The sequence below is a fragment of the Astatotilapia calliptera genome, chromosome 3, assembly GCF_964374335.1.
Source record: "Astatotilapia calliptera chromosome 3, fAstCal68.1, whole genome shotgun sequence".
Lineage (NCBI taxonomy): Eukaryota > Metazoa > Chordata > Actinopteri > Cichliformes > Cichlidae > Astatotilapia > Astatotilapia calliptera.
The window spans coordinates 59,215,345-59,235,256 of record NC_137424.1 but is presented as its reverse complement, the minus strand read 5'-3'; the positions used below and the strand labels follow the sequence as shown (position 1 = coordinate 59,235,256).

The window sequence follows — 19,912 nt, the reverse complement described above, 5'->3', positions numbered from 1 at the left end:
CACGTAATGTAAATTCAAAGTTTATAAATATGAAATTCTTGTATTTGTGATGCTGAACTTTAAAGTGCAAAAATTATGATACAGCTGATGAGGCAATGACATTGTTAGTAAGGGGTGATCAAACAATCAGTTTTTATAACAATCTTTATAAAAAATTTACAAAAAGAAAAAAAGAAAGGAAAAAAAATCAATATTATAGATCTGTATTTATAAACTGAATAACCTGAATAAATGACGTGAAAACTAGACCTGAACTTGAGAAGAACAAATAACACAAAAACATCCACGACCAACAGTCAGGAGTTTAGGTGAACTTCTTGATGAAGCGCAGTTTCAGGTAAGTTATGATGAGGAAGCAGATCGTCATGATAAACAAGGCCAAGTGGTTCTGCCACATTCCCCAGAGGGAGTATTCGACGCCCTGCTCCTCCAGAACCTTCTCCCCAGAGTAACAGCTGGAAACAGAGCACAAAAGTTCCTCAAAAACAAAATAAATGCTGAGATATGCTGAGATACCAAAAGCTGCAGTTGCTCTGATTCACTAGAGGTGAGTCATTCCCCAGAGACTCCCAACTTTACAGAAGAAATTTGCTCATGGTACACCAGAACTGCAGTTCCTCTAATGACCACTTGAGACTGGCTTTATAAACGAGTCAGTCCCCACAGACTGATGTAAAAATGTCCAACTTCATTGCAGAAATAAACATGTTTACAGCCTGATACAAAAGCTGTTTTTGCCTAGTATCTATTTAAACAACATCTCTAAGGGACTTGAATTGTGTTAAGGCTTAATTTTAGATGAATCTGTTGTGTTAATAACTTTAATCCCTTTTTAATCCCATTCTCTAAATTTATATTTTGAATTTTGATTGCAGCACAAATTTGTTTTTTAAACATTTTGCATTATTTTGGTAGTTATGGGCTTTGTGCTCACAGATGAGCCTGTTTTCCATGTTTCTATCTCATTTAGGAATCCCCAGTGAACCTCATCACTTCATGTTAACTTGCATGTGTCTCAGTGCTGCTTACTATTGTTGGTTGAGAGTGGTATTCATTTTCTCACAGAATGTCAGCCCGGTGAACTCATTAGCCTGCAGAGCCTGGAGAGATTCACAGACAAATCAACAAACATCACTCAACAAGAGTTTCATCTGAAGAAAAAGTTCTTTTAAACCCAGAGTACCAACCCTGCTCACAGTATGCATGTGTAAAATGTAAAAACTACTGAAGAACTGCTTTTTTTAAAACAAAATGTTCTTCCAGGTAAGGTGATGCTAGCATTATTGCACAGGAGTGAAAATCTACAGCAAGTTAAAAGGTTTTCTAAATCTTTGCAAATGCCTTCATATACTATCATGGTTTATTTCTAAAAGCTGATCTTACCTTATAACTGATAATCAGCACATCAATCAATCAAACTTTATCTATATAGCGCCCTTTCAGCTGGAGACACAAATCCTCTTTGGGGTTGTTTTAGGAAAGGTAGAGCCAAATGCAATACAAACTAAAAGCAATGATGCATTTTGAAAGTAATAACAAAATGTCAAAGAGAAAAAAAATAGCTTGTAAGCACCACAGGAGAAGAACCAACAGGGAAAAAAATTAAATAAGCAGTAAAACTTTATGTAAATAAAGACGGCCAGATAAAAGATCCTAAAAAGAGATAAACATTATAAAATAGAATAATTAATTGATTGATTAGTTAACAAATTAGTTAATAAAATAGATTAGTTAATAAAACAATGTTGCAATGTTGTGTATCATGGTGTAGCCCAACTGAGCTCAAATATGGTGTAAGTAACTAAAGTAAGTTTAACAGTTTAGTCGGTTACAGGCCTAACTTAAGGGAAGGGAAGATTTCTAAGTGATTATAAAATTGCTGCAGATATAATAAAACTGTTAAAAATAGATGTAATTGCCAGTGTTTGTACTTACACTGAGGCCATATCTGGGTATACTTAAGTACTTTAACCACGCGAGCCAGCTGGCGATGGAGGGGATGTTCACTAGCAGTCCTGCAAAGATCTGGAGAAAAGGAAACATAGCAGATGAGGCGAGTGGCGAGGCTTTGTGTGGTAACTTCAGGTTTAGCCTTGAGTTTTCATTTCTTTCTGCCTGTATGCATAGAAGATCCCACATCTACAGAGGTTTTTCGCTTCCCTGATGAGTACCAATTTCAAAACCATGGTATTGATCTCTCAGCCTTTTACAGATCAAACAGAGCACATAGGCCTTGAACTTGTTGACCTTTCATAAAATTTGTTGAAATATTGATTTGTGTTTTTATAGCTGTTCTTTTCTTGCTCCCAGACTTTTACCTTTGCCAGAAATAAAACTAAGTCAGTCTTACATGTCACAGGAATACATTCCTTTATGAAATTCTGTCTAACTTCAATAACATTAGCATTACCTGTCTGACCATCATGAAGATTAAAGGTGTTAGTTATAACTTCTCTAAAGCTGATATTTAACTTCTCACTGTCAGTTTTTTCTAAGCGAGTTCCTCATAAATTGATGTAAATTCATATTTTTATAATCAAATAACTGAACATTATGAGATTTGCTTTAATTCAGTTTGCTGTGAACGTGTGTCAGAATCGCAGCCTGATGTTAAGGTGGAACCAGAAAAGGGAAAATATACCCTGGTGCATGCTTGCAAGCACAGTCCCATCATGGTTTTGTGAGTGTTTGCAGGATTTTGATGGAGATTACCATTACCTGTGTTATAAACACAGTTTGCATTCTGCACTTTTTGATGGACTTATTGACTAAGCCATTATTATTTAATACGTGATTCATTTATTATGTCTTCAACTGATTAGTAAAGCCTTGAGCTGACCACTTTTATGCCTTCCTCTTTACTTTTGGAGTCTTATGGAGTTGTGTGTATTCATTTTGTATTTGATTTTATGTTACATTTGTAATTTTGTAATAGTGTGCCTTCTTTGCCCGCTCTTCCTCGCCTGCTGTAAAAAGAGTTGGGGTTTTTTGTTTTGTTTTTTTATTTAAAGGGACTTTCGGGTCAAATAAAGCTTAAATAAAAAATAAACAAGTATGTTGCTAGTCAGCCTGTGAAGCCGAAGGACACTTGTGACTCACATGAAACAATAAACAAACCTATCGGGTCATGAATTAAGTCAAAAGTAGGGTCACTTTTCCATAACCTTCTGTACAATCAGACAGAGTCGTCGCCCCCTGCTGTCCATTAGAAAAAAATGCAGGTCTAGGAGACCTTCACATTGGCTTATCTTTTCAGAGCCAGAAGCTGCAGCCATCTTCATATATGCAGGCTCTGGGTGTGTATGCACTAATGTTTGCACAGGTGTATGCTGATGTGTGTGCATCACCATCATGAAGACGCAGGAGATCGTCATAAAGATGTTAGCGATGGCCACCACTGTCTGGTCAGCTGAGATGGCGAAAGCCATGGAGGTGGCAGTGTAGGCACACAGAGCGACGGTGAGCATGTAGAAGAAGAAAGCCCCAGCTGTCGGCTTCAGACCTGTACATACACAGACAAAATCACAAATCAGAGTGCCAGGGTTATAAATAGTAACAAAGATGCACAAACGGCACATGATACAAATCCTAACAAACCTCTGATGTGTAAAACAACCTTGTCTTTATATGTTTTTTTGCCTTGATTTCTGTGATATAAAAATCTCAGAGTCTAACAGTTTTTCCTTCACATATGCAAAGGATAAACAGATCAAGATCAACATTCATAACACAGACCATTAGAAACACTGACACATCGGTTTACCAATCACATCTGCTCTACTCTGCATACAATTAAAGAATAAACACCAGGATAGCACAGCTTGTCTTCCACCTACCAACCATGAAGTATGCCACACAGGTGAAGACGATAGCGGGCATGGTCCTCAGCGTGATGATGTCAGACAGGATCTTACACAAGAAGTAGACCGATACCCTGTAGTAACCGCTGATATACTCATGACTGCAGAGAGAGAGGAAGACATACAGGAAACGTTGTGTTAAAAACGGCATCTGTGAAAACATAATGATAAATAGAGGTGAGTGCCATTGCTGCAGACCTTTAGCTAATAAAGTTGTCAGAAGCATTTAATCTGAATTAGCAAGAAAGAAAATCAGCATAAAAATGTAAAATGTCAAAAAAACAAAATGATTGGAAATGCATAAACTTTCCATTTTTAAAATGCTTCTTAATAATCCTACTGATCCTTATTAATTGAAAAAAAACCATTAAATATAATGTGTTTTTAATAAGTAGATGATAGTTGTCATTATGATATAAAAGGGCACCGCAAGAATGTGTGTATTACGATTTCTCTTTTTTTGGCTAAACCTAAAATATTACATTTTGTGAAAGAAGAAGGCAATGAGAGGAGAACATATTGATCTGACTAAAACAGAAAGTAAAGATGTGCATTTCCTGCAAAGAATACCGACTCGGGTCCCTGGATGATAAGCAAGTCCCAACAATTTCACTTCATGAACACATCTTTAAAGAAAGCAAAGATGCAAACTCCTCAACATGAATGAATGAGTGAATTTTACCCTCATATAATGAAAACCTTTCACCCCAAAGTGAATTAAAAAAGTTCCTTGAGTGTGAGACCCACGTGAAGATTTTCCTCTCTGCAATGAAGAGTTCAGCAGCCGACAGGGAGCTGAAACACTGATTCACGACGACGAAGAACAGCGCACCAGTCCTGGACACACAACCACACCATCAATAATCTCACATCCCAGATTCATCTTTATCATTTGTCTTTCAAATGTGACAAAGACAAAAGTACTACAGTAAATACCTGTTCTGAATCCCACTCGAATCATTCTGGACATTGAAGAAAAGGGCTCCGACAACCAGAGCGAGGAAGATTGTCACTGCTACCTAAACAGATTTTTTTTAAAAAGACACTTATAACCACTTATCACAGTTATCAATGCAAGTTCATTATTCCTTGAGTTTGAGGCAGGGAGGTAGTGTGTTTCCCAAACCCCTTAAAATGATCTGATGATGCAGTTTCAGTTATTGACACCAGGTGCTGCTCCTGCTAAACTCCCACTGACTGATGACACATGCACACAGGAAGAGATGAGCGGTGATGCAGTGACCACAGAAAAGCCCACAGTAAATTCAACAGCAGGCAAAATAACAGTCAAGAAAAAAAAAGAAAACTTTCAGATAAATTTGTAGTCATGTAAAAGACTAAGTGCCCCCTTACTGCTTCCGTAGGACTAAGAGGACAAACATCACCCACAAGCTGCTAATCAAATTCACTTGATTAGAAGTCTTGTTATATATGTTGTCTGTTCTGGAGACGTCAGATATGCATTAACACAATGCCACAGTATTCCCAACAGTGTCAGTCCCAGACTGTGCAGTGATGTGGTAGAGGGGTGATGAATTGATGTCTCTGCATTATTCTAGGTGATTTGACACTATAAAAGTAAAAGTGAATTGAAAAAGACAACTGAGGGCTGCTTTTTCTCTTCACAGCCACAGGACTGACAGCCATACCAAAGTACTGTAGTGTCAAATGTGTGGCCATCTATCCTATAGCTAAATCTTGCCTCGCCCTGGAAGCGTCTAATGTTTGGACTTTTTGAATTGTTTATTTTATACTCAAGTATAAAGACTTTCTATTGTAGTGATAATCTGTATTTTACCATTTGTTCTTAATATCATGGTTATCTGGGATTGTTCTTGAGTTTTTTATATCTAATTTCAGGTTTCAGTTATCAGCCTTCCCCTGTGTTCCCCGTGTTTTGTCATATTTCATTCTGTTGGTTTTACTTAATTTTTTTGTCATAGTCTTTGTCTCACATGCCTTGTGCTCAGTTTTTCATCCTGTCTTGTTTGTCTTGTTCAGTTGTGTTCCCTGGCATCCCTCAGTTAATGTTTGTATTTGTTCATGTTGTACTGGTTGTCCTCCCTTGTGTTACTTTGTGAAAAGCACCACTGAACGACACAGGAAATCATTCCTGCCTGTGGCCATCTCCCTGTACAACGCATCCACTTAACACACTGTTTACTGCAACAGCTACACATGTTTCTTTTCCAAATATTTATTTATAAGTGACTTATTTATGTATGTATGTATGTATGTATGTATGTATGTATGTATGTATGTATATATATGTATATATTGTACTATTCTTAGTTAGCGTATTGTCTGTCTTGTCTTAATGTTGGTTTAAAATGGAGCACTGTAACAAAAAATAATTTCCCCCAGGGATCAATAAAGTATTCTGATTCTGATTCTGATTCTGATACCTTGTAAGTAAATGAATGCCTGCAAAATCCAATGAACTGAATAAATTCCCTCTTAGACAGTGAAGATACACATTCTCCAAACTGGACAGTTCTTGTTTTAAATAAGTGAATAAATAAAGTGAACTTTACACAGACTTACCTGAGCAATGGAGGTCTGCGGGTTGAGTATGAGGTTGCGAAATGTCCTCTTGAGAACCCATCTGAACTGCGTGAAGAAGCCAGTGGTGTAGGTGATGGTTCTGAAGGGAGTAGTAGTGACCACCTTCTTTCCCTGGACGATCCTCTCTGAGACAGACAGAAGGTGGCAACGGTTTGAATTAATTTACATTTAAACAAATGCTCATGTCTGTATGAACTAATGTGTTTTGTTCACATTTAAAGTCATTAACATGTCCTGTGAAGACAGGACAGCAAAGTTTCACAGTAAAACCAAAATAAAGACAACATCAATTTGAGACAATGTAGTCATTCGTTATCTCTTTGTGGTTCATTTACATCGGGATTCAATTATTTGGAGAATTTTTGACCAATTTGTACTCACTTTACCACTTTTTTGTAGCCATCTAGCTTTGTTTATCGTCACCCAACATATTTTTGTAACAGTTTCAGATACAAACATTAAAAATCAATAAAAACTGAAGCCTTCTTTTGGTACCCACCCAGCTCTGCTTTGGTCTCTTTGAAGTGTTGACAGTTTCTGTACTCCTCCACCAGTTTCTCCCCAATCCCTCTTCGGGACTTTGACATCGATTCTGAATCCAGCTCTTGATCTGGATCTGGACAAAGAGAGGTCTTGTCAGGTCTACAAAAAATAGGGTTTTATATTATTACTTCTAATCATATAATCACTGGCATATGTCACAGAATCAGGATAAATCGCTTTACAATTACAATTAGAACTAAATATTTTAACCCAAACAAATTCAAACTAACGTCAAATCAAGTCTAAATAATGTCATGTGTCCTACAGTGCCTGAATGCAGCATGTGTTACAGGTTCACTTGAGGGAATTTTGATTTTGCACATCTTTCTGCAGCACTTTCACACCTGGTTGACCAGTGAATCTAAAAATGTATGTAGGACAGAAGAGGGCACCTTCATCCTGCTAGCAGCTTGTCCATAATTTGAGTTCATAACCTTTTAAAATCAATGTACTTTTAGTTATAGTAAACATTTCTGTAAGTATTTTCAGTCATTAGTAAAACCTTTTTGGAGAACAAAAAAGGGAATAAAGTCAACCACTTTCACCTAACCACTGTATGCTGGACAGCTGGTTAAAACGTATGTTTTGGTTTCCACATGAAAGAAGTGTAAATTTCTCAGTGCTCAAAAAGTTTCAGGAATATTTGTCTTCTATGGATGTTGTTGTTTCTCTTCTGTAACCTAATCATCATGACTATGATGCAGCTGATATCGTGAGTTAAACGCAGTCTGCTGAACAAAAGTTATTGTTCAGACTTTAATGATTTCATGTTTGAACTAACTAAAGTTTCACAGGATGAATTCTCAAAAAACTAACAGTGGAAAGCCCTACGAATATTATAGAGGGCAAAGTTATAGCTCCCACTGTGACCTGATAGTGGCAGAGTTGGACACTGGACACAGTGATACAGAAATGTGTCCATTTGGTGTTTTAACATAAAATGATGGTGCAGCAACTGGGTATCAGTGTTAGTGTAGAACAGCTGTTTACTGATACTGGATGGTGTTTGATGAGATGAAAAGGGAAGACTTGACACAACTTCTAAAAGCTTCTTTCTCTGAATTTTTTCCCCCCAATTTGTCCACACTCAACTGCAAAAACTGCATGTGATGGTTGTTATTATTGTGTGAATGCCTGTTTCTTTTTATTCTTTATACTTTATTCTAGTTGCTCCGTGGTTCTTCGCCATGAAACTACTTCCACAGTTTTTGTGCAATTTTCATTGTTCAAATTTTAAACTATTCTGCTGTTTCTGCTAATGCCGGCTTTGGTGCTCATAACGTCTATACTTTTTGAGATATTAAGGTTTTTATGCCATTTTAGGCCCATTTTGCTGAATGGGACCACATTATTAGTGTGGTCACTGATTTTGCTTGCCGGGGTAGCTGTGTTTTAGCTCAGTGAGATGAGCAGCCGTTCTCAGAGCAGGAGGCCCGGGTTCAAATCCCGCTTATGGCAACATTTTTTTCGATTAATGGTTAAACATTTTTTATTTTTTTCAACACAAATTTCAACTTCTTCACCACTTTTCAGCAGAATTTTGAGTTGTTTCAGCCCTTTTCAGCCACGTTTCCGGTTTCTTCAGCTGTTTTCTGCAGAAATTCTGCTGATTCGCAGCTTTTCAGCAGAAAAAGCTTTTTCACCTCTTTTCATCACAAATTACAGCCTCTTCTGCTCATTTAAGCAGATTATTCAGTTTCTCCATATCGTCTCAGTATACTGAGAACTGGTTTGGCTCAGCAAGATGATTAACTGCCTTGCGACAAGGCGGCCTGGGTTCAAGCCCAGCTTGTAGCAACATTTCCTTTCAGGTGATAGTTTAACTTTTTCACATCTTTTCAGCACAAATTCCAGATTTTTTAGCTGTTTTCAGCACAATTTTTAGCTTCTTCAGCTCTTTTCAGCAGATTGTTCTCCTTCTTCTGCTGTTTTCCGATTCCACTACAAGGCATTCACACAGCATTTTTGCAGGAAATGCAAATGTTTCTAGTTATTATCATTATTATTATTATTATTATTATTATTATTATTATTAAGAGATTTTCCAAACAAGGTCAGGTTATAACCTCGATGGCTTACACCTCAGAGGATCTTTTTTCCCCACTGCTGTCTTTTTGTCCAGAACAAACTTACACACCTTCTGTTTTCCCACTGTTGAGGGCGACGGCGGTCGAGTCTCCGTTGATGACATCCAGGAAGAAGTCAGCAGGGTTGTTGTGGGGCTCACAGGTGTATCCTAGGAAACAGTTTTAAAACATAGTCACAAACATTGCCTTTCTGTCGTGTTGCATCTTGTTGGGTTAAAGTTAATCAGGCGTGCTTACCAATGCCAGAGAAGTACTCCAGTGCACTCCGTGCTGGGCCGTGATAAACCTGACATGTTTTACAACAGAGAGAAGAAGAATTAACATGTCAGTCACAGTTTCCTCCACAGGTAGCTTGAAGTTAGCTCAGTGAAAATGTTTAAGTCTTTCAATAAGCAGTATTTAAAGGGGACCTGATGACCGTTGACTAGCAGGGTGAGGCTGTCGAAAAGGCGGTAGATGGTGTATCGAGGCTGGTGGATGGAGAGGATTATGGTACGACCATTGTTTGCCATCCTGGAATAACAGTAAAAAACTGTTATTTAGGTTAAACTTATTCAATGGATTTTTTTTTCATTTATTATAGTTATTCATTTAGTGATACTACTATTACTACTACCATATGATGCAGAGGGCTGCAGCTTGTGGCTTTCACCCTACATTGACAATTTGCTAACTGAAGTTACCTTTGGCCTGCCTTTCTTTCCATGTTAGGGCAGCCTTTGGTCCTCTCACTCATGTTTTTGGTTAGGGTTACCCTAACCTTTCACTGTACTTTTGGTTTTATCTAGAGCATTTTCAGTTTTGGTACTGTTGTTTTTTACACTTAGGATGGCAACCTGGCAACCTAATTGAAAACCTAATGCAATTAAGCTCATTCAACAAGTTAAGGTTTGAAGATTTTTAACATTTTTAAGCATTTCAGGCAAAATCTTCAAATTTTCAGTTTTCATTTTTGCTAGGAAATGCTTTTTCTAGGTGCTTCTGCTCTGCTCCTAGAATAAACAGTAATCAGCGCTAGCTAACAGTCTCCAGAAAAACACAGACTCCATGTTTCACCCAGCGAATGTTGTCTAATTGAACCAGAATTCAGCTATGCAATGATTACATCAGTCCTTCTTGCTTCTTACTTAATCCCTAATAAAACATTTTACACTGGAAAATACAGTTATAGATAACATCGCCCAGTTCATCCAAACTCCTGATGCAGATCTGGAAAAATGGCCATTTTTAAAAATCAGTATCCTGCAAAATCATCACTATTTACAGTAGTGATGTTTGTGAGCTAGCTTGCCCAGTTACTTCATAGATTTAAGGACATAACTTCAGACTCAGTGTTAACGTTCAAGGTGTGGCCGCATGATATAGATGGGCATCTTCATGGCATCAGCACTAAAAATATGTGCGTTTTCACCTCTTGAGCAGCAGCAGCACAGAGTTGGCCGTGCTGGCGTCGAGGCCTGTGGTGGGTTCATCCAGGAAGAGGACAGGCGGGTCAATAATCAGCTCCATCCCAATGTTTGTCCTCTTCCTCTCGCCACCAGAAATCCCACGAATCAGCTGAGTGCCCACCTGCACAAGCACACTACAATCAGACTTTTTCAATCTGTCTTCCAGTTCTTCTCATGCGTCTTTGTTTTGTTTTTTTTCTCATTTCTTTGCACTATTTAATCTTTTGGATACTTTCATCCTTCCTATATTTTAGAGTCAGTTTTATGTATTCTATTATTCTTTTGTACCACTTCTTGACTAAATGTTTTATTTTTTTTATTGAAGTTTCTTTCGTCTCACCTTGGAGTCGGCCACTCGGCCCAGTCCAAGCTCCTTGATCAGTCTGTCAACTTTCTGCTTCTTCTCCTTATGGCTGATGCTTGATGGGAGCCGCAGGGCTGCAGAGAAGGTGAAGTTTTCTCTGACCGTCAGAGTCCCCATCACCACATCATCCTGCAGACAGGAAGCTACTGTTTAGAAAAAAAATCTAACACATTAAAAGTGACCAAACATTTACTGCTGCCAGATGCATTTTTGCTTCAAGGACATCTTTTTAACTCAGTTTAATTTCCACAGATGTGACTTATGACCTCAGTATTTCTAAAACAATTAACTTTATGCAACTCAAACAGACTTGGCCTAAGAAGCCAGTTTTATTGTTGCAGGAAATCTCTTCCTGCCCTGTCCAGGAAACTCTGCTAAATCCTGTCGAACTTCCTGCCTGCTTCACCCACCTGAACCACATAGCCAGACAGACACTTAAAGTTTGGGGGCTGAGGGGCTCCGTCAATCAGGACCTCTCCTGACAGACCTGCAGGGTCCTTTCTAGCTGCCAGAACATCAAGAAACCTAAAACAAAAAGGCAACATTCAATCACAAATTGAGTCCCAGTCAGGAGGCTTTATGCAGACATCAGCTCACACCATCTATAAGGATGGTTGCTTTCCTGTTACACACCATCTGAATTAGCAAAGGCAAGAATAGGCAGTCTTTGCTAATCAGCTGGCACAAATATAGACGGGAAGTTTGAACGGAAAAATAGCAAAACGTTCTTGTTTTATTTCCTGTAATGTCTTTTCCATGTGGCAGGAAAATTGTTTATATATTCAAACTGTACTAGATAGAAGAAGACCTTATCTTTCTGTGTACAGGCAAAGACACAAACATTTAGGTTTCCAGCAGTTAATGTGTACAATACTTCCTCTACACTGATGCGTCGACCACCAGTTGTTCATCTCTTAACAAACAAAGACGTTTTCTTCAGATTTTTGCTAAACATGAATGGAAAACATCCCGATTTCTCCCTGCACAAACACATTTGCAGCACTCACGATGACTTCCCGCTTCCTGTCGCTCCCATAATGGCGTTGAGACCTGGCTTCATGATCCCACTGAGGGAGAGAGCGACAAAAATATTATCAGCGGTGAATCTGTAGATGTGAGTTTCACATGAAAAATGTTTTAATAATTCATTTCATAAACAGCAGCCGGGAAACGTTTGGACACATTCAAGGGTTTCAGCTTCTTAAATTTTAAAATTTCCAGTTTTTTCTTTATTCTGTTTATTTTTCACTATTTTTTAAATTTGAACTCTTGGTTGAATGAAGTCACTGTGGTAACTGTGAAATTAATCAGCAATAAAAATAATAAGCTTCATTTGCATGAAGCATACAGCTCTTGAAAATTTACATTCCTAAAGTTTAATGGATCACTAATAAAGATTAAATGTTGATCTTATTTTTTACTGTGTAGGAATAATAAAATCTTCTTCTGAATTGGGGCAACCAAAAACTCCTGAAAGCAAAACCTCTGTGGTCATTAGTGATATCAGGGTCATTGTAGTCATCCCAGGCAGTATGCCACAGCTAAATCTCAGGGAAATAAGAGGAAAAAGAACACAGCAAACAGCAAAAACAAAACAATAAAAAAAGAACCCAATCGCCCAATAAAATATTTACTTTCTGTAGACCTCCATCCCACTCACTCACCCTCTCTTCTCTCTACCAACCTTCATCTTCGCAGTGCTGCTTAGCCTAGGATTACAGTAATGACCCCAATATCACTTTAAGGCTCAGAGTCGCTGTTTTCGGAAAGCACTGGAATTCCTTCAATGAAACAAACAGTTCAAAAGGTTTGCAAAACACCTGTCTGACCCCAGTGACAGGTTAGGCTCTAAAAAGTAACTTCCAGGGTTACTTTTCCCTGAAAGTTTTCACAGGGTTTTTTTTCTGAAATGATGAAGCAGTTTGAGTTCTGCTTTTCTCTAGAGTGACTTTTATGATACTACAGAAGTCATGCTGCTGTATTTCTGAGGAACTGAAATGGCTTTTTCCAGCAAAGTTACAAGTTTAGTGGCCGTTTGGTTGAGGATGTTTCGTAACACTGTGATTCTTATTCTGCATTTTCCCTGACATGTACAAGGACGAAGACTTCCTCTTTTTTTTTTAAACTGCCACTAAGCAAATCTCAAGCTGTAACTATGACACAGCAGTTTTATATGTATCTGTCTTATAGTCGCCTTTCTCTCCTTCATGCCTTTCAGGCTAATGCAGGTTTATTTTTTTTGCTCTTGCTGGTATCGCTATAGTATAGTGAAGGGGATTGAAATTTACCACATGCATCTGAAACCCAAAACCACATGGGCACACTGTAAAGTGTCTGCCAGGGCATTAGTCAGCAATTTACTGTTTTGGAAAAGTAAAATTCATTTTTAGTCACTCAGTCATTTAAGTGAGTCTGAGAAACACAGGGAGGTGACTTCCTCCTGCTCAGAATCTGTCCTGTCATTCATTCAGCAGAAAACATGACTCTGCAGCGTTGTTTAGATTCCTGCAAATGAGAAACTTGCCACTCTTAATTCCAATTTTTTGATCAAATCCAATTTTTTTGTCTGCTTGTTCACACTAGAAATAAAATGTGACAGCAAACACGCTATAGTGTGAGCCCTCAAAGTGGCCCGCGCCCCAGGTCGGATTTGAAAATATTGGATTTGTGCTGTTCACACTGTCATACCATGATCGGATATGGGTCGCATAGGATCAAAAAAAGAAATCAGATTTGATGCGCTTTCGCCTGCAGTGTGAACGTAGCATTAGTAACTCAAAACACATAAGAACATTAAAACAAAAACAAAAAATGTAATGCAATGTAAAGGGAAAAATTAAATACAGTATATTTGTCCTTCACATATAATCTGCATTCTTGTGTCTATTTGTTTAACTTACAAAAAGTCTCACTGCTTTTTAGCATTAGTATCCTGTCCCATGCAAACATACTTTCTGCCTCACTCACGGCCCAATGGGTGTCTTTTCAAAATCGTGAAGGACCTCGCTCACAGCATCTCATGCTACACCAGAGTAATTTGATCAATTTTTATTGATCAAAAAAAAATTCTTGCTTTTTTTTCTTTCACTATCTACTTTGCAAATGACTTATTTTTTTACACACTAGGTGTAGGGTAAAAAAAACATTCTAGTAATGAAAAGAAAACTGAGGGCGTACTGTTGAAACTCCACTTCTTTATCACATACTGACGTATGTCTGAGATTAAATGCACAGATAGAGTAAGTTCACTGCTCTACCGAGCTGCTCTAATGGACACAGTGAATGGATGGATTAGCTTGAAGAAGAAGGCGACTTGTTAGCTAATCAATCCAATGACACGTCGCCTACTGGTGATGGCCAGAGGGGCCGATGGCGTGATATGGCAGCCTCGCTTCTGTCAGTCTGCCCCAGGGCAGCTGTGGCTACAACTGTAGCTGCCTCACCAGTGTGTGAATGTGAGAGCGGATGAATAGTGGAATTGTAAAAGCGCTTTGAGGGTCTCGAAAAGCGCTTTATAAATGTTATAAATATTATTATCTCTCATCCAAGTGACTCCACTACAAAAGGTGGATGAAATCCTGCTTTGTTAACTTTACCTTCTTTCTATATCTTCCTCTCGTCCTTTGTTTATCAGGTTTTCCTTTCCACATCTTATCACAATTCAGAATACCTTGCGTGTATTCTCCGCGTGACAATGGCGTTGCTGATAATTTAGCTTCCATTACACCCAGACAGGTCAGTTTCTGGCCTGATTATAAATGCACAATCATAAATGATGGTAAAGTCAGTTTTAATGCGCTCCAGTATGAGCTGTCACAGCAGGATACAGCCCTTATTCTCATGCAAACAGATTAAACGAAAGCACAGACCTTCAACTTTGTCAATGATTACACATGTCCAATAAAATCCCACAGGTACAAGTCATTAAAATCTGCACACACGCACACAAACACACCTGCTACACTTTGACCCATTAAAGCTTTCATAACTTACATATATAATAACACATTGATCTTTTTTATAACAGAGTATAATCCATGGCTTTGTCTGCAGATACGTGTTGGTGTAGTAGATTTAACTCTACCATTACCCTACATTTACCCTGACCCTACAAAGATAAAAAACCAACTATTTGTAAAAAAAAAATGTGAATAGCAATTATGGTCTTTAACACATTTTTGAAGGTAAATGATCTCCCTTTCCAGGTTGCACTTTTCACAGTTTCACTATAAGCAAATCGCAATTTGCAAACAAGGTGACATCTTTGTCGATCGTCAACATGAGACTGTGGCATGGTTAGCGACCGAAGCTAACAAACATTTCAATGTTGAATAACTTTTGGCGGCCAGGATTTTCACAGTGTCTAGTTATGACTAAAAAATGGTTTCAAAATGAAAGTTGAACAGACACTGAGAAAATATCAGCAACGTTGATTCAACTTTCATTTATTTTTGGAGTTCTTCTACATTTATGTTTGTTAGAATACAAATCATGATGTGGTTTTCTGTCAGAACCCTGCACCTATTTGTGATAGATTTCACCTAGTGACTGACAGGAACCACTCACCAATTGGTCAGAGAATAAACATTTTTTTCTAGTGACCAAAGGTTACCAGGGGAATAGGCAACTGGTCTCTAGGTTTTGTGAATAGGGCCTTACACCGTTGAAGTTCAGTTGTTCTCAAAAACTCAAAGACTCAGACCTCAGAAGATTAATGAAACTATTATTTGACTATTATAATTATTATTATTATTACATTATTTGGCATTTATTAGCTTTAACTCCAACATCATCTGCACGGCTCATCTGGCATTGTTTTAAGGACCTGAAGAAGCTTAACTGTCAACAACCTGGAGAACTTTCTTACTAATCATTGCTTCAGTGCTAAAGTAACTGTCAGTTTAAATTTATTAATCCTGGCTGTTATAAAGTGTTAATACTTAGCATCTTTGATTCAGTAACCTTTACACCCTCAACGTTCTTGCCAAGTAAAGTTTCAAACAAACTGAGGCAGTACAGCATCCTGTACCCGTGCCTGTTTGTTGGTTTAAGCCCAGAGTCATTGTCTTCTCACAGGCTTTTGTATGTACAGTATGTGTATGTGTTTCACAGAGGCAAACTTAGGAACCTGAGTCTCCCGACAAAGCAAACTTCCTTCCTTTGCCTCCCAACATGTTGGAGTGTTTGAACCAAGCAAACCTTGATCGTGTCACGTTTGCATCCCAGGTGGGCTCCTGGCAGCACGTAGACAAATAAACACACAGTAGCTGCACATGCAGACTGTGCATTACCAGTTTACCACAGTATGGGCTCATGCTTACAGTCACCTGAGGGCTAAAGCATGCATTGTAGCATCACAGGAATTTCTTGTAAGACAAAGTAAATCCAAGCCAGCTTATTGCAGTTTGGTTGGTAAACTTTAAGAGGCAAAGTGCATCACTACAGAAACAGTGAGGTGACAAGATATGACTTAAAAGGCTGTTAGTCAAGTTGTAAATCCACAGTTTTTCCTTGAAGCTGTTTCATTATCACAAGTCCTGACAAAACCTGAGCATTTCCACCCTCTACACATATATACCACGTGACTGCGTGGTATATCCTTGGGTAAAGGGCGTGCTCATTTTGCCGATTTTTATTCATGCTGCATGTTACTCTGCTGATTGTTAGAGTGTGTGATGTAAGACAAGGTTACATGTGCTCTAACAATAATGCATTACCCAAGCTGATCTTATCTTATCTTTAAAATACCTGACTGCATGTTTCTTTTAGTAGAGACGTGGTCCAACATGGGCCTGCAAAATCGTCTAACTGAACACAATGGATTGGTTTGCAAAGTGTGAAAACTGCAGTGAACTTAGAAATTAATTAAAATACATTGTTAATTTTTTTTATGATGGCTGAATAACTACACAGGATTGGAAAGTTACGAAATTTGTTGTCTCACAATTTTGAAAAAAGGAAGGTAAGCGGCATCTTTCACTTGGGCTTCTTTGTTCAGCTTTTAAAAAAAAAAACATTGCCTGCACCGAAACTAAAATTCTGCGAACATTAATGATGTGTCCTCATCACCTGCTCAGTGTCTTTTATGAACATCCACTGGACGTCCCTCTGAATCTTTCTAAAAAAAGAAGTCTGTATTCTAGGAATTTTTGTTTGTTTGCCTTTACCGTGATGAAACAATAGCCTTTCACTGATGTTGTAACATCATAGCCCACTGAGCATCACACAAGGACAATTCATAACCAAGTTATACCATTAACCAGAATTTGGGAAAAACACACCTGTGAGTGTTCAAAGGTCCTCAGTAAAAAAGATGAATATTTTTTTAAGATGAATGTGTGAACAACGTCCCTTTTATTAAAACATTCCTCAGCCACACAACTTTCAAAATTAAGCTTAAAGTTCTGAAAACCAATAGATAATTAGCCATTTGTGGGATATACATGGAAAAATCAAAATCCCAGACTTCATTTGCCTTTGTTACATTTAGGGATGGGTATCGTTTAGGTTTTATCTGATACCAGTGCCAAACCGGTACTTTTGCAACCGTGCCGGTGCTTAAACAATGGATAACACAAACTCTGTCCTAAAACCTCTCATGTTTAGCTGTTTTCCAATTTTTCTTTGGTCATTTTAGCCTTCTTGGCCAGGGTGAAGGGAGTATCTGCCATCAAACAAGAAGACAGCCGCATGTAATGTATCCACGATGGTGTTTGCTAGTTCACCTTACATGCATTAATGTAATAACGTGGTTAGCCTACTCAACGTAAATTACACATGAACAACATTAAGCTACTCACGCAGAGAAGAACGGCTGCTGCTGCCATCATCATCCTCATCATTTCTGCTACACTGGCAGGACTAGGGGCCAGGACTCTGCTCTTCGGGTTCTTGGGGGATGTTGCTAACTCCGGGTCCGATAACAGGCACCACACCCGCAGTAGGTACGGTGCATTTCTCGGCTTTAAAAATACCCCGCTATGTGTCGCCGGGTGTTTCATCAGATTCGAGGAGTTACCTTCTTTGCACAGTATCAGCTTAAAGCACTTGTTGCAGGCTGCTGAGTTTGCATATTTTGCTGTGAAGTACAGCCAAACTTTTGACCGCTTAATCTAATGTTGTACTTTTAGGCTGCATGAAGATGAGATATTGCAGCTAAGCTTTGCCCTCATTTTTTAGAAGTGTGTTTAAAATGACAAGTAGCCTGTTGTTTGTTAGCTTAAAAATAAAACGTCTGTTGTCCTCGAAGTTTAAATGCACCAGTCTACTCACTTGAGGTCGATGAGGATGTCTTTGGTCGTGGCCTTCTTTCGGCAAAAACATCCACCTCCCTGTTTCACCTTGTAGTGAATATTGTGGAAACTGACTGTTGCGCCGTGCAACTGTTGTCTTGAACGGGACCCTTTAGGGGCTCCGTTTATCCCCATTTCGATCGTATCTTCGTTGTCTGACATCCTTCAGTTGTCTCCACCTGTATGCCCAACACTGAAGAACATTTTTGCTGTAAATACCATTTCTTAATAAAAATCTAATCTTTTACATCTCTTGAGGCAACGGTTTTGTTTTTACATAACAAATATCACCATATCTTGTCATTTTTTAAAACCAAATTTGAAGCAATTTGGTTTGTTACAAATCCTTATTTTTTGGATTTCCATATAAAATGCCTATTCTACATCAACATTAACAATAGTAGATTTTAAAAAATCATATTACAATCCTGTTGCTGCACTTTTGTGTGACTTTATGATATTACGTTCATTGCTGCTAAAGTTGAACTTGAAATGAAAGCTGCAGACAGGTCATTTACTCTCGTCTCCTCAGTGCTGCTGTCTCAGAATGTATTCTGTTAAATTTTGGGAATCTACAACAAAGCAAAGCCATATGAACAATGTCTATGCTTTAATGTCTATGTAGTTAAAATCAAGTATGTATTTCAACTATTACTATATGTTAGAGCTAAAACAAAGACCAGATGTTTAGATAACTGAAGAAATTTAAAACACATGCAGCAACACAGTTCACTTACTCTTAAACCCAGCACCAAGTTCGGATATTTCTTTAAGTGAGTCAGACCCACTGAAAAAGAAAAAACACTGTATACGGCTTTTAATTGTGTTTGCCCAAATCTCTTTCCTAAACACTGTTTGACTTTTAAGCCAACATCAATAAGTCCCGAGAACAACTATCTACAATTATCTAGAACTGTAAATGAATGAAGCGGGTGGTTTCCTGTCATTTTCCCAATTAATGTTTGGAATATTTCTGGAATCTGGAATGTCAACTTTTCTAAAACCATTTACATTTTTAGATTATTGTTACTGGATTCGGTTTTTTAAGACTCATTACCCAAGCTTACAAGTTCACAAGATGTGTAAACTGAAGCTTGGTTTGTTGAAAATACCGTAAAGGTCAAAAGTTCATATGTAAATTGCTTGTGGCATCCGGCCTCTGCAGTAGACGCTTCCTGCAGTGCTGATTATCGGGCATCTCTAGTCTAATCTGATATACTCAGAAGCAACACCGTTTAATCTTAATGTCTGCTTCATACCACGTTAATAAAAACATGTTCTAGACTCTTCCATCTCAGCGAGAGCTGATTTTAGATTTTAAAAATAGAGAAAAAGATACACGTGGCAACCAAAACTCAAAACAAAGACACTATCTCTCACCTGCTTTAGTCGGAAAGCGCCAATGAAAACAGCTACGGACAGATATCCAAACCGCAGCAGGCTTACCAGGAAACTGCAGTGACTCAGACTGCAGAGCTAAACGCGTGCTTAGCAGAGCTAGAGAGGTTTGTTTAGTACATGTGCTCAGCCCGGTTTTATGTCTGAAAGGCGTGATAAGAGAAGTAGGGAGGAGGGCACTACTGTCTCTCTCTCTGTGTCCTACAATGGTGAGGTCCTGTTATTGCTTTATTGTGACATATGAGTTCCTGGGTAAGCAGCACTGCTGTTAAAATTTGCACTTGAGATTTTTGTTTACATCATTTTTCACTTGACAAGGGCAGGGCTTTGAACTTTATTGGTGACCCTGAGGGGC

General features: G+C 38.3%; 1 protein-coding gene across 1 annotated transcript; it reads right to left on the bottom strand.

Moving 5' to 3' along the window:
* Nucleotides 1–7: 7 nt before the first annotated feature.
* On the bottom strand, nt 8–19,698 carry abcg2a (ATP-binding cassette, sub-family G (WHITE), member 2a). The gene is made up of 18 exons (XM_026160377.2): nt 19,540–19,698; nt 18,140–18,352; nt 11,875–11,934; nt 11,278–11,392; nt 10,844–10,996; nt 10,467–10,624; nt 9,466–9,568; nt 9,293–9,341; nt 9,106–9,204; nt 6,925–7,041; nt 6,405–6,550; nt 4,797–4,879; nt 4,608–4,697; nt 3,837–3,961; nt 3,348–3,502; nt 1,936–2,025; nt 1,030–1,100; nt 8–455 (listed from the first exon to the last, which is right to left on the bottom strand). The coding sequence occupies exons 2-18, from the start codon at nt 18,319–18,321 to the stop codon at nt 305–307; spliced, it is 1,947 nt and encodes a 648-aa protein (XP_026016162.2). The 5' UTR covers nt 18,322–18,352; nt 19,540–19,698; the 3' UTR covers nt 8–304.
* Nucleotides 19,699–19,912: the final 214 nt, after the last annotated feature.